Below are 15,565 nucleotides of genomic sequence, written 5' to 3' on the forward strand. Positions count from 1 at the left end.
GCCAAATGTGTGGACGTATACGTAGCAATATGGACATCCGTTGTATGTGAGCGACGGGGATGGCGGGATATAATATGCCTGTTTACAAGGGTTACAGGCCGGCAAAGCCACATTTCGAAAATACATAGCCCAAATTGATGTGGGGCTCCCGGCAATGGTTATGGTTGCGTGACTGTATAATGTGGCTCTCACGGCTATGCTGTCAAAACATGCTTTGTGATTCTAACAGGTTACCGTATATAACGAAACAAGTCTTGTTTTCTCATTTCTTATTCAACAAGGATAACATATTCATCAAAACTTTACATTGATGAATATGAATAGCATATGAAAATCATAATGGATCATAACTGCAGATGAAGGAGGTCGCCCACGTGGTCAGCATATTCCATCTCACTCAGGTGTTGGTTCAGGAGCTGGATCTTGAGGGACGCAATACGTGCATCGATTGCCTTGTACTTCTTTCTTCGTGAAGGTTCTGACCACTGGTGAGAGAGTCTCAGGACTGCAACCTCTTTGAGTGACTGCTCTCGCTGAAATAGCTTCACTACCTCGTAGATGTTCGGGTGGCACTTCTTGGCAAGTTTCTTTATCTTGTTGTGCCACCCTTCCAGGTGATTGTTGGTACGGTGGCCTTGGTTTTCGAAATGGTTCCAAATCTCTGGCATGAAGGCCTGTCCTTGAACCCAACTGGTTGTCACGGAGTCCATGAAGGCAGTCACTTTAGGGCCAGCAGGAGAGTCAGCAATGGCATCAAGCCACACATCATCCACCATGTCATGAGGTACTAGAGGTCGTTTCTGTCCTCGCTCTCTCCATCAGTCTAGCCTTAAAGGCATCAACCTCAAACTCGAATGGTTGTGGGTCGTGGGAGTGACCCATGATCTCAATGGCGTGGAGCAACTCACCCAGAGTTGTGATCCTTGCAGTGCACTCCTTGACAATACAGGACCAGTATCTTCTTTCACCACGACTGCTCTTACACCGAAACTTAAAGCCATCATAGTATAAATGTATGCCTCCTCTGACACTTTCAATGAACTTTATTTGAACTTGTGCGTTTGCCATGGTTATGATATGGAGTTACTTACTTACTTACTTACTTACTTTGGAGATTTAACGTGCGCTTTCCGACTGATGCGTATTTCGCACACGGGCCCGGCCAGGCCATTTAATGTGTTTCCGAAAGGGGCGAGGGTGGTCTGTGCAACCCAAGAGGGGGCTTTAGGGGTTGCTTATATAGAATTTGGGAATTATGAGATTTGGAATAGAAGCCGATGGGGTTGGGGAGGAGAACTAAGGGAGCTGGGTATGGTGGATGATTGTTTGTTTATGTGATTTTGATTTGGTAGGTTATTATGGTTTTAGATGCGTTTTATTAGTTCCGTTTTGATTAAGAATACGCCTAAGGCCTTGAATTTTTCTAGTTTATTTTGTGGGTTAAGTATTGCTTCTAGAGTGAGAGCCTTGTTTAGATTGAGGGTGGTTTGTAATTTAAATGTGGGACATTCATTTAAAGGTATCGGTAATCGGATTAATTAATTACCCGCTAGAATAGGTGAAATGCACTCAGCTGAAAATGTGGCTCTACCGGCAATAGCCATTTCTGAAATGTGGCGCTCCCGGCTAGACACCTTTACAAGTATGGTAAAAGCCAATGGCGCTGTTGAGAATGTTTCCTTTTAATATCGCACACGTCTGTCTGGAAAAAGAATTAGGTGATTAAACTTGCATCTAAGCATACCCCAAGATGTTAAAAGATGGTACTTGTTGTTACCTTGCCTGCTGTTAATGTATCTTAAAACCTCATTTAATCACACTGTTGAGTTTTAGTTAAGAAATAAAGTTTGCTCTACCTCGATGTGTAGTGTAATAAAGAATAGTGTTGCCTGAACTATTATAGTTAAAGCATGAGGACGCTTGCGTTGCTTTGACGTTACAATAGTTCAGGGCAAAACTATACTTTATTACACTACACATGCGGCTAGAGCAAACTTGATTACTTTTCTAAGATGCAGAATTTAAAAATGATCCATCTTTTTTATTGGAGATTGGTTAAAATCAAATCTGTTTTAACATGCGGTAAATTGAAAATCGTCCAACAGGCTAACTGACAGGCTGGTCCACTTGATTGCCTGTATACCCCTTAAGTCTGAAGACATATTTACGTTTAAAATATAATACAACACCACTAAAATGAGGTGTTTATTATAACAGGTCCTATTTCCTTATCCGTTCAGGGTGTGGATATAAAAAAAAAGGATTTTGAGAGTATTTTTTTATAATTAATTTGCTTCAATTTAATCACGTGACTTTGAACATTCAACAAGTGCATTGTGGGGCCGAGTTAGTATGTAAACATAGGCCGAAACATGGCGTCGACGTGAGACGAACGTGGCGGAGGAAGAGCAACAGCGGCCGGTTTGTTTGACGGCTGTATATTGTATATTGTTTAATGCCGTATGCTGACCAACAGCTAGGTGCACATGATGTTGTTATGAAACTTTCCTTTGTCCTGATTATGATTGTGTGTTGTTTACGCCGCACTCAGCAATATTCCAGCTATATGACGGTGGTCTGTAAATAATCGAGTCTGGACCAGAAAATCCAGTGATTAATATCATGAACATCGATCCACGCAATCTGGATCGAAAATATGCATCAACCAAGTAAACGCGCCTGACAACCCGATCCCGTTGGTCGCTTCTTACGACAAGCGTAGTCACCTTTTACGGCGAGCATGGGCTGCTCAAGACCTTATTCTACCCAGGATCTTCACGCGGACACAATGCTCTATCGCAATAGTCGGTGCCTTTGATACTTTAGCGAAGCATCTTAGAATTAAAAAAAAGACATTTTACGCACGGTGATGAGGTAGATTTCTTTAACCAATGAAGCAGGCTTAATGTTTTACCTAAACATGCAATCTGAGACGAAATAAGGTGAGACTGTAGTAAGACTTGTAGATCTAGTATCACTCCACACTGTATTATCTTAGAGTGATCGGCACAAGCAGCCGAGCGCCAAACTATGCCATGCTCCTAACCAGACACGTCACACTGACGTCATAGCTCGCCCCTTCGCCAGTCAAGGCGTTTCTTGCGTTTCTTGACTGGCAGTGGGACGTGTCACTCGTGTTAGGACGTAAACGGTGGGTAAGTTTTCCGCTTGTACTTCAGAATTTTGTTAGGAAATTAAATGAAACAAACATTGTAAATATTTTAAGATTGATGTACAACAGAATACATTTTGAAGGAATCAGGTGCTTGCTTCACACAATATCTACACCCAGACGTTTGTTTAGCCTGTCACCGGGGATAACGAACGTCTGGATGTAAACATTCATACCTCGTTTCAACTGAAAAGCTTGTTCTATTTTAATCAGTCTATTACATAATATATGCTTGTAAGTTTGATCTCTGAACTAATAACAATTATTTACAACTGGGACTGAAGACTATATGAGATGATTGTAAATCTGTTCAGTCAAGTGTCGGATGTGTTTTTTCGCTCATATTTTTAAAACGTTGTCCTACATCACAGAACGGCCAAATGTGTCAGTGTCATAGAGTAACAGTTTAAACAATAAGCCACTCCCCGTAATAACTGCTCCCTTAGCAGGGAATGCTGGGAACCTCGCGACGGCTGCTTCCGGCATGATGTAAACACTCATGAAGAGTAAATACATGACTATCCCTCTAATACCGGGTTGTCCTGTTAATTATATAATTGTATGTAGTATGGGGTTACCACATATATTGGCGACGAGGTCAATTTAGTGCGTTTGTCGTGACGGCGAGTAGTAACAACGATCTTGGTCAGACCACGTGCGTTCGCCCGGTATTCAAAACATGGCTACCTTCGGCAAAATAGATGAATATGATTCTCAGACTGATGACTGGAATGAATATGTCGAGAGACTTGGACATTATTTCGAAGCAAACGAAATTACAGATCAGGGTAGGAAGCGTGCTATTCTATTGAGTGTGATTGGTGCGAAGTCATACAAGTTAATACGGAACTTGTCTACGCCACAGAAGCCTGGCGATCATTCTTATGATGCGTTAGTACACCTGATGAAGTCACATTTACACCCAAAACCCACTATTATGATGGAAAGGAGGAGGTACAATATGCGTGATAGACAGCCAAATGAAACTGTATCGGCATATGTGGCTGAGTTACGTCGTTTGGCATCGACATGTGAATACACTGATTTAGAGACTCAGTTAAGGGATCGTCTAGTGTGTGGTATCAACAATGAAGCAATGCAAAAAAGACTGTTAACTGAGAAAACATTGGACTTTGCTAAGGCTTACTCCTTGTGTTTGGGAATGGAAATGGCTGCTAAGGAAGTGCATGATATTAAAGGGGGAGATCAGATGCCAAGGCCAGTGCACAAGATTAGAGAGGATAACAGGAGAAATAATACAGGCAGGAAGTGTGATCGCTGTGGGGGCTCAAATCATGTCAGTAGTCAGTGCTATTACAAAAACGCTGTGTGTAACAATTGTAATAAGGTTGGTCATATCCAGCGTGCTTGTCGCTCTCGCAGCGCCATGAATGATAGATCTTCAGGTCGTGGTCACAGCCGTGGTCGTGGTCGCGACAGGGGCCGTGGTCATGGACGTGGTACCCATTACAAGGACAACAGATCTTCCACTAATCATGCTAATCGTATTGACGATGTATCTCAGGAAGACGAGAACAATGAATATGGACTTTTTAAGGTAGAAACTCAACATGCTCAAAATGGAATGAGTGGTAAGCGACACAGAGTGGAGCCCTATCTCATTGAAGTGTTAGTTAATGGTAAAAAGCTAACTATGGAGATAGACACTGGCGCAGCAACTTCAGTGATCAGTTCAAGTACTTTCCATTCAGTGTGGAAGGAGGGTGATAACAGGCCCAAGTTAAGTGAGACCAATGCTATTCTTCGGTCCTACAACCGAGAGAGAATACCGATAGTAGGCACTACAGACGTTCAAGTAAATTATGGAAATCAGTCGGCTACTCTCCCGCTGACAGTGGTGGAAGGTGATGGCGAGAACTTGCTTGGCAGAGATTGGCTTCAGGCCATCAGACTAGATTGGGGGAAAATTTTGAATGTGAGAAATGAAGGGTTACAAGACATTTTGAACTCTTATTCTGATGTGTTCCAAGATGATATAGGGGAATTCAAGGATCAAAAGGTCACTATTGAGATCACCTCAAATGTGCCAAGATTTTATAAGCACAGGAATGTTGCTTATGCTCTTCGTCAGAAAGTTGACGATGAACTTGAACGCCTTGAAAAACAGGGTATTATCAAGCCAGTGCAATATTCTGATTGGGCTGCTCCAATCGTACCAGTGCTTAAATCCAATGGGAACATACGAATTTGCGGAGACTACAAATTAACTGTCAACAAGGTTGCTCGTACTAATGTTTACCCCATTCCACGGATCGAAGATCTGTTCGCATCTTTGTCAGGTGGAAAGACTTTCACGAAACTGGATTTAAGTCAAGCCTACCAACAGTTAACCCTTGACGAGGAGTCGCAAAAGCTCACGACTATAAACACTCATCGTGGCCTCTATCAGTACCAGCGCTTACCCTTTGGCATATCGGCAGCTCCAGCTGTATTCCAGCGAACTATGGAGTGCTTGCTCAAAGACATTCCCCATGTCTGTGTCTACTTGGATGATATTCTTGTCACCGGGGCCTCTGAACAAGAACATTTGGAAAACATGAAGGAAGTCCTATCCAGACTTAGCAAGGCTGGTCTCAGATTAAATGCACAGAAGTGCAAATTCATGGTCGGCTCAGTAGAGTATTTGGGTCACAAAATAGATGCGCAGGGTTTGCATCCCCTTGACGAAAAGGTGAAGGCTATAGTGTCGGCTCCAGCTCCGCGCAATGTTGCTGAACTTAAATCCTTCCTTGGACTCGTGCAGTATTATCAGCGTTTCTTGCCTAATCTCGCCACTACCTTGGCGCCCTTGCATCGGCTTCTCAGGAAAGAAGTTACCTGGTCATGGGGAGCTCAACAGGAAAAAGCTTTCAACATGGTGAAAGGACATTTGTCTTCTTGTGATCTCTTGACGCATTATGATCCCCATAAGAAACTTGTATTGGCGTGTGATGCATCTCCCTATGGGGTAGGTGCCGTCCTCTCACATCAGTCTGATGATGGTGTAGAGAAACCAATAGCATTCGCATCCAGGTCTCTGTCGCAAGCAGAAAAGAATTACTCTCAATTGGATCGTGAAGCTCTAGCAATTATCTTTGGAACTAAGAAGTTCCATCAGTATATCTATGGGCGTTCCTTTACTCTGTTGTCAGATCACAAACCCCTCGAGAGCATCTTCAGTCGGGACAAGGGCATTTCACAGATGGCTGTGTTTTGTGGGGCAATCGTATTGTTGTGCCGCCACAAGGTCGAGAGATTGTTGTGAACATGTTGCATGAAGCTCATCCAGGTATCTCGCGCATGAAGTCTGTAGCGCGTGGATTCGTATGGTGGCCAAAGATGGATGATGAATTGGAACTCAAGGTGAAAACCTGTTCTGTGTGTCAACAGTCTCGTCCAGTACAAGCCGAGGCTTCGCTTCCCTTTTGGGAATGGCCTGAACATCCATGGAGTCGTTTGCATTTAGACTATGCCGGGCCTTTCCTGGGTAAAATGTTCCTTGTGTGTATTGACGCACATTCTAAATGGTTGGAAGTGTTTCCAGTGAACAGTGCCACATCCACTGCTACAATTGATTGTCTCAGACATATGTTTGCAACTCATGGACTGCCAGACCAAGTGGTCACTGACAATGGCACTTGTTTTACAAGTGAGGAATTCTCTGTATTTATGAAACGTAATGGCATCACTCATACATGTGTGGCACCGTATCACCCTGCCTCTAATGGGTTAGCAGAACGAGCTGTACAAACCTTTAAATCTGGCATTAAACGTATGACAGGGGGCACATTGGACACAAAACTTGCACGGTTTTTGTTCAGATACAGACTTACCCCGCAGACTACAACAGGGTTATCTCCAGCAGAATTACTTCTTCGAAGCAGACCGAAGTCTCATCTCAATCTTCTTCATCCAGATATGAGCTGTAAAGTTAGGAACAAACAAGAACAGCAAAAGTCAGTACATGATGCACGTGCAAAGGACCGTCACTTGCAAGTTGGAGATCTTGTGTATGTGTTAAACTTTCGTCCTGGTGACAAATGGTTGTCAGGAATCATAACAGAGAGAACCGGTCCAGTGTCGTTCCATGTTCGTCTTGACAATGGTGGTGTGGTCAAGCGCCATATTGATCACCTGCGGTTGCGCCATGTTCTGACACATGAAAGCCGACATGATAAAACAGTTCCATCAACACATGAACTATCAGTTCTACCAGAACTACCCGACAAGTTACCTATGTTGCCTGAACCTGGCAACATTCCAGTACTTCCGGGTACCCCTCACCTGCAAGATGAAGTTACTTCTACAAGGCCCGAGCCACAGGAGGTCTTACCAGAGACACTATCTCCTACTCAGTCAGATTCTTGTGGTGCGCAAGAATTTCGTCGTTCTTCCAGAATCCGGAAAGCGCCAGATAGACTTAATCTAAAGATTGCTGCTGAGTTATGAACTGTAATGAGAATGTGATGTATTTCACACTATTGGTCACCTAAGTGAACCATCAGTGATTGATAGTTTTGGATCTTGTTATTTGGTTCCCTTATTCAGACATAAGCGGATGCATATCCAGTTATCTTTAATCATTAATGCAAGTGCATATTCAGTTAAAGTGTTCCAGTTATTGTGTGACATGAGAGACTCTAAATAACATCTGGAACAATATTGGTTGAAATTTCATTTAAAATGTTCCATTGAGAGGTGTGAAGAGACACTTTAATGACATCTTCTGGAGCAATTGTCAGTTCTTTCAACATGTGTAGATTCATTATGGTAGTTATGTTTAAAATTGCAACAAAACTATGGGGGAGGAGTGTCATAGAGTAACAGTTTAAACAATAAGCCACTCCCCGTAATAACTGCTCCCTTAGCAGGGAATGCTGGGAACCTCGCGACGGCTGCTTCCGGCATGATGTAAACACTCATGAAGAGTAAATACATGACTATCCCTCTAATACCGGGTTGTCCTGTTAATTATATAATTGTATGTAGTATGGGGTTACCACAGTCAGCCATATTATTTTTACACTCAAGGCCTGCAGCTTTGTTCTTCGAATCCGGAAAATATTATCAGGAACAAATGTAATTTTGCATTGTTTTTGAAGAATTGCAAGGAAATGTAGAATATATAAGAGAAAATGTGCATGATTCTCATTATTTTATGACTCAGTTAGAACGGACGTTAAATGCCAAAACAATTTGGCGAATGTCACACGGGCAATCGGCATTTCAGTCTTATCACTTTGTAGAGCTACATTTTTATTCCCTTCTTTACACAACCAAACACCGTATCAAACATCTTGTAGTGCCGGCTACAGTTTCTGCCTCAGATAGTAAGCTGATCTGTGATGGATGTACTGCCGCATCGCTCGGAATGCTGAATTATGACAGTGTTGCAAATGGTTTTCCTGACACTGAATTACTACTCTGTTGCACACGCGCGTAGTCAAGTAGACCTGTTGCTATTTTACATTGATTGTATATCATCAAGAAAATGTCATCACTTAAATATTAATCTGTAGCATGTGGTATATCGACGTTTGTAATACGGTGTAGCCCGAGACACCAAACGACGTAAAATGCACCAGTTTCAGAGTCTAGTTAAGAGAGTGTTTGTATTGGGGAGGGTGGGGACTAAAACATCAAGCAAAGTCACTCGGGACAACAAATAATTTACGATAGGTCGCAGCACTCTACATTTAGTAGCCTGTTATCATCAATTGGCAAAGGCAATATGGACCCAGAGAAACCATCAAGACAGTAGTCGATTTGACGATGTAACAATTGTGTTAAATGCCCATTGTCCACAGACGTTGAAATGCACGAGCAATATATTTTCCTCCAGAATTACACTGGTGGGCGTCATATCCTGGTCAAAATATATATAAGGGTGTGCATCGATTCTCACTCGCAACAAATACCCGAGTATTATTTAAATATGCAGTAGTAATAACATAGCAGGCAATGAAAATTAGAAAACAATGTTCAGTATTTGACCTGTATGAGCGAAGTAGGTTTGCTATTCACAGTATTGATACTCAAATGCAGATATTATGCAACAACGCACAAACTTGCGGGGACCATTTCATTGTCATAACGATTCCACCCACACTAACGAAGTCAGACTAAAATACTAATCATTCCATAATTGAGAATTAAGGGTAGGTAGCTGATGTAATACCATGTTGTAAAGTTCCAAAATAATAAATGCACATATTCTGTGTATTCTGTGTACAGCAATATTAACTAACATGTTTAGTCCTTAGTCCTCATAATGGTAACATATAAAACCCTAAAGAATGACATATGTCTACTAGCCTAGTCGTTATGATATCTGAACTAGGGGGCCTGTTGGGATGTTTGGCAAGGACTATAGGACGAGTGCCAATTTCTATCGCTGATGTAGAAATGTTCATTTTTGTTGTATGTTGTATGATTATATTATTATGACAACAAAATAACAATCTATTCAGTTCCTGCTTCAACCAAGAGAAGAGATATATCTCAGAAGTGATAAAAGCAATCTAAATCTAATAAATATAAGTGATTTCCAAAATTTGTCAGTCACCATGTTATGATATATGAATAAGCCTCTACTGCAACAAATGTATTATAAGTTAAGTTCATCAGTGAATAAATTTGAAAGTCACACATTTGTTGAAAGGCAAAAGCTTCTCTGAGGCCAGTAGTTATAATGTTTACCTGCAATATATAGTTTTCTGAACAGCATATATGGGGGTTTTGGGTGGTGGGTAGCCTAGTGGTTAAAGCATTCGCCCTTCGCGCGGAAAAACTGGGGTCGATTCCCCCACATGGGTACAATGTGCGAAGCCCATGTCTAGTGTTCCCCGCCCAGATATTGCTGGAATATTGCTAAGAACCTGTAAAACCCAACTCACCCAACCCAACTGAACAGCATATTTTGTGTTTCAGCCTCGAGCGACCGGAGCCACGGAGAAAGGGCTGCACAGTTGACGACAGTGACGACCCATGGTAGGTGGGAGAACCCAGCAGGTGGTAGATACTGTCACTGTCCAACTTTGTACGAGATGAGGTCACATCAACATGTAACAAATATAAGCCTGAAAGTTCACTCCAAAAACCTTCATATGAACAGTCTCTACAATAACAAGCTGATAAATGTAGTCTCTTATTATTCTAATAATTTGAAACAAGTCAATTGTATTGCCAGTACCACCATAAGACTCAATCCAACAAGCCTGTACAGACGCGCGGCTCAGATGAACAGCAATCTCAATTTTTGTGTTGTATATTTATGATAGGCGTTTGAGTGATTTATTAGTCGCTAGACTACCTTATAATAATACCTCTACTAAGATGAATGGTTTTGAAATTGTATTCATCAGTCAAAATTGTAAAAACCTAAACTTTGTCGAATATCTGATATGTATAATACTTATGTGGTTTGTATTGTTTTCTGAACAGCATGTTCTGTGTTTCAGCCTCGAGCGACCCGAGCCAGACCGCGAGGACAGCAGTGACGACCACAAAAAAGCCTGCTACACAGGGTAGGTGGGAGAACCCAGCAGGTAGAAAGCCCACACTTTAATCCCTCCAACAATTAACAAGCTGGGGTATAGACAGACCCGTGGGGTTCTGACTTGCGTCTTGCATGTCATCGTATCCCAGTTGTGTCGATCGGTGCTCATGTTGTCAACCACTGGACTGTCTGTCTGTACCACACTCCGCCATCTTATTGCTAGACTACTGCTGAGTGCGGCGTAAAACAACAAACAAACAGACTGACATACTCCAATGTCATGTCTTATAAGATCTATCTAATATTTCCCATCAACAATTGTATGGACAGTATCATCTCATAAAGCTCAGTCCATGAAACGTTGACACTCTCCAGCCACACACAGAATAATGTTACAACAACTGGATGTAACAGAAAGATTCTAAACATTGACCACATAATCCTTGATTACATGAACCAGCTGTCGTCCTTCCCCTTGATCCTTGTGTTGTCAGCCATGTTGGAAGTGGTTGATGACGTACCGTGTCACGTGTCACCACGTTGAGGTGTGAACCATGTAGATGTATGACGGAGATGTCTGGAAGTGTACAGAGTTTACTTTGTGTTACAGCGACTCCATCACCAGCAGACTGCGGGGACCTCAGTGACGCCAGCGGGGACGGGGACCTGGGGGAGGTGAAGCGGATCCTGTCTCGGGGCGTGGACGTCAACTGTTAGGTGGTGGTGGAGCAGGACACCGGTGATGTGGGCAGCAGGGTGGGGACACAGAGACGTGGTGGAGCTCCTGGTGAGTGAAGGGGCCGATGTGTCACTGGTGGACAGGGGACGGTGACAACATCCTTCACCTCGCCTGTATTGGAGGAGACATGGAGACGGTGAAGTTTGTGCTGTCTCTGCACGTGGTGGACATCGACGCCAGGAACAACGACGGGGACACGGCGGCGGACCTGGCGAGACGCTGGGGACATACGCGAGTGGTGAATCTCCTCGTGTCCCGCGGCGCTCAGTGACGTCAGTGTCGTGTTTGTGTAGACGGTGGGGGGAGACCTGACAGTGACGTGGTGTGCCGTTCACGTCGTCGTGTGTACATATGTCTTTATTTACGTGAAACTGTTTGTTGTGTTTGGATGGGAATAAAACTTGTAAAAACTTTGTCAGACATTTTGTCATTTTGTAGCACAACAGAAGAGTCGTTCAGGGTTATAACGGTTTTCTTTAATAACTGTTAACAAATACTTTACAGTACAATACGTTTTTCACCAGGGCGAACGTGGCAGAGACTTGTGAGAAGAGACTGTGGTGATTGTTCAGGCACGACCAGACGCGACAAGAGCTTGTCCCTATGTTATTGTTCTGGTGGGAGCTAGGTTGACTGGTGGTTGTTAGTCGTGGCGGCTGTTAGAGACCTGGGGCTGCTCTCCGGGACTGCTCTGTCGATCTGGTCTTGGTTGGTGTTGCTGGTTCTGTGCCTTCTTGCTTTTCTCTGCGTCCCTCTGCGTCTCTCTGCGTCTCTCTGCGTCTTCACTGACGGACCGGCTTATATGTGGATAGCCTGGCTGGCTGAACGTGACCCAACACGCGCTTGCACCACGATTTCGTCAGCCTGAATCACGATTCATCAGTCAGCCGACGACAATTGTCGGTCAGTACATGACAGTTCGGTCACAAAACAGGTCAGTCCTTGATATATCCCCTGATGTGTGGAGGATGTCCCTCCACATTAACACAGTTCCTGACCACTAGATTACTGGAGAATCAAAGCACCACTTTGTCTAACACGGTCGTCAATCAGCCGGAGGCAATTTGTCAGCCAGTAACTGTCTCATCTTGACCATTAGATCACCTGGACAGGAAAACTCTCCAGTATAGCCGGCGGCAACATACAGCCTCTGCCCACACTGAATAGTGTTACATTCGCCCTTTCCACATGAAGACATTTTCCACGTAAAATTTCTTACAACAATCATATAACACACTAGTACCATTTGTATATGTACAATTCAACAACAACCGTTGTCCATTACCTTTACAAGAAATTAATACGCATACATAAAATGTAATCACAAAAACATCTTTGCACACCCGGATCTTGGGTGCAAGGACAGCGACGTGTTCGATCGTCTGCCATGCGTTGTGTATATATTTGTTTTGTTTTTCCAAAGTCAACTTAAAAAGTTCTGTAATACGGTCTTCAGACCGACTGCAGAGATGACACCTCGTTGGGATGTCACTGCTTCTCCGGTTTACTTCCGTCGTGCTTCCGTCAACTAATGGGAGTTAGTTGACCTCACGATGTCCGATGGTAGCCGTATCCAGCGTCGGGTAGATGCTCCGTATGGCGGGAGTTGGTTCCACCTCTGCTGGATCGTGGTCCCTTCGTCTTAAGAGTGGCGCAGAGGGTAGTGTTCCTCTGTAGGCGTGAACTGCGCTTCCAGTGTCAACTGGCGCCATCTCAAAGCTGGTTGCAGCACAGACATTCCTCCTACTCTTTCCTCGTTTAGCTAGCCAGGGTCTAATATATCTTACATATAGAAACATCCCTACCAGTATCCCCACTATAATTAAAGCTACTCCTAAGACATACTTCCAACCCGGGGTTTCATCATCTGGTATCATTGTCTGTAAATCATTCAGCTGATCAATCAGATGATTCATAGGAATATTCTTAATACCCTTGAGTTTATCTGGTAACCTGGTCAAGTTCAATTTTATGGCAGTTTTCATAAATGGTTTCCATAGTAACATGTTTGAGACATTGGGTGTATGGACTGACTGTATGAGATTATCTTCAAACTCATACTGACTTTCATTATGGTAATAAGGGAGTAAGGTTAAATGGTCGTTAGATGCCGAACATGAGGCATTCAACTTAATTATTCCCAGCGGTGGCAAAACCGCTACAGTGTAAGAAAACAAGTTATTATTATTACACACTACTACTAGGTCTAACCTCTTAGTTGTTGTCAACACCCAACGTCCTGCCGTCAGATATTCTGCCATAGGCAATATAGCATTAGGCCTGACTTCTGTGTGACATGTCTGTCGGACTTTCGTCTCATCTTTCATAAATAGGGAGATGACACATAGGTGGCTGAGATTGATGGGGTAGATTGGGCTTTGGATATGGCAATAGCCCGTAAGTGGTTTTGTACATGTCTGTACTTCTGAGGGTTTCAGCAATGCGTACTTTGTGCGTTGTGCATTGACTGCAATCACCTCTGTTTCCAACCGATACTCTGCCACCATATTATTGATTCCGTTTGGTTTCGTGCTTATGCCATTCATTATTAGCGGTACCGGCAAATTATGAGCCTGGTAAATTCCGAATTGACCATTAACATCCAAAAGCGGAATGGATGTGATTACCAATATCTTATCATCGAACAGTACTGTGGTACACAGCAAGGTCTTATAGAAACCCCATAAATTACCTACTGGATCGTTCGCTAACCGGAATTTAGAAGGTAGGTGAGCTTTGATGTCATTCAGTAGAGCCAGTAACTGACTTGGCGTTATGGTGCTTGGTGACAAGTGCCCCAAAGCCAACATATTAATTTGTAGTTGGAGGTGTTCCAAATAGGCCAAAAATGTTTGCACCATACTTCGAATATTTTCAATCGCCAATTCTATTTGTAAATAGGTCTTCGTGGCCCATTCTAACCTAGCTATTTGATTGCTCAATGTCCCTGAGACATTAGCGATCTCCTGTTCGATTATACCTAGATCGTTAACGACTTCATTAATGGCGTTGCGATTCTCTGAGACTTGCATCCTTGTTGTATTAAGGATGGAGAGCCCTTCATGTATAACATGTGCAATTCCTGCCTGATTTTCCGCAAGCCTACGAATATTTGTCTTTATAGTACTTAGGTCAGCTTCAGACACAGTACCAAACAGAAAACTCAAAGCACTTCCAACAAATGGCAATAATGACCGCTTGGGTCTAGTACGTAACCTGCTATATTCGGAGAAATTGTCTACTAGGTCATTCAAGGTTGCATTCAGCCTTATGATTTCCTCATCTAACTTAGTATACATGCTTAAGATCCCTGTTGATTGATTAGAGTGGTAGCGGCTCAACAGCTGCCTAATCATCATTGCAACTTGGTTAATGTTATACCTACATTTCCCAATAAACTGATCATATGGCTTTAAGTCAATAACAAATGTTACTAACCACTTTGACCTTGTTGTAGTTATATCGTTTAATTTTTGAAATATAATGTTTTCATACATAATTGTACCCTGAGCTAACCCCAACAGGAAGAGTAGACCAAGAGGACTCATGTTTTCTCTGAAACATAAGAGAAAAATCATATACCTGATTCTAATGCCCAACCGTATCTACACAATCCTTTCCCAGTCTCCTAGTTTCGCTATCCGCAAATATTCGGCCTGTGCCGGTCACAATGACATCTAGTCGACCCCCGGGAAATATACTACAGTAATCCAGCCATTGCCTGGAGCAACTGTTTCAGATTCTTACCCTTGTCGGAGGGTGAGTTTGCACCAGAGTCCCTAGTTCGGCTCAATTCAGTGGACTCTATCCACATATCCTCCGCGTCGCTATCCGCAACGGAGCCATGGAACTCTCTTTGCTCATCACGTGTTCCGTACTTTCCCGCTGACTCTGGGTCATTATCCTGACCCCCTTCAGAGTCACGGTTCCTGGCCCTTAGTCGCTTCTGCAACTCTGCCAGTGGTATATAGTCTTCTTCTTCAGAGTCAGACCTTTCATGGCGGTATCGCCTTGTCATCCGAGATATGGGATCAGTAGTATCTTCGTCTTCACTACTTGACCCATCCGGAGGAACAACATAGTAGGCCTTCCTTCTGGGCCTGCCTGTTGTGTCCTTCGGGATCTCCCAGTCATCTAGTTTCGCTATGCGCAAATG

The 15,565-nt window shown here is 43.2% G+C and overlaps 1 protein-coding gene and 1 pseudogene across 1 annotated transcript; one reads left to right on the forward strand and one right to left on the reverse strand.

The window, feature by feature from the left end:
• Nucleotides 1–11,796, forward strand: part of LOC139477289 (uncharacterized) — a 29,665-nt pseudogene extending 17,869 nt beyond the window's left edge.
• Nucleotides 11,797–12,947: 1,151 nt separating this feature from the next.
• On the reverse strand, nt 12,948–14,957 carry LOC139477284 (uncharacterized). The gene has a single exon (XM_071259831.1). It carries the CDS (start codon nt 14,955–14,957, stop codon nt 12,948–12,950), a length of 2,010 nt encoding a protein of 669 aa, XP_071115932.1.
• Nucleotides 14,958–15,565: the final 608 nt, after the last annotated feature.

The sequence above is a fragment of the Haliotis cracherodii genome, unplaced genomic scaffold (assembly GCF_022045235.1).
Source record: "Haliotis cracherodii isolate W230 unplaced genomic scaffold, xgHalCrac1.p SCAF_32, whole genome shotgun sequence".
Lineage (NCBI taxonomy): Eukaryota > Metazoa > Mollusca > Gastropoda > Lepetellida > Haliotidae > Haliotis > Haliotis cracherodii.

Excerpts from the sequence above, each read along its gene's own strand:
- LOC139477284 (XM_071259831.1), bottom strand. The coding sequence starts at position 14,957 with ATGAGTCCTCTTGGTCTACTCTTCCTGTTGGGGTTAGCTCAGGGTACA.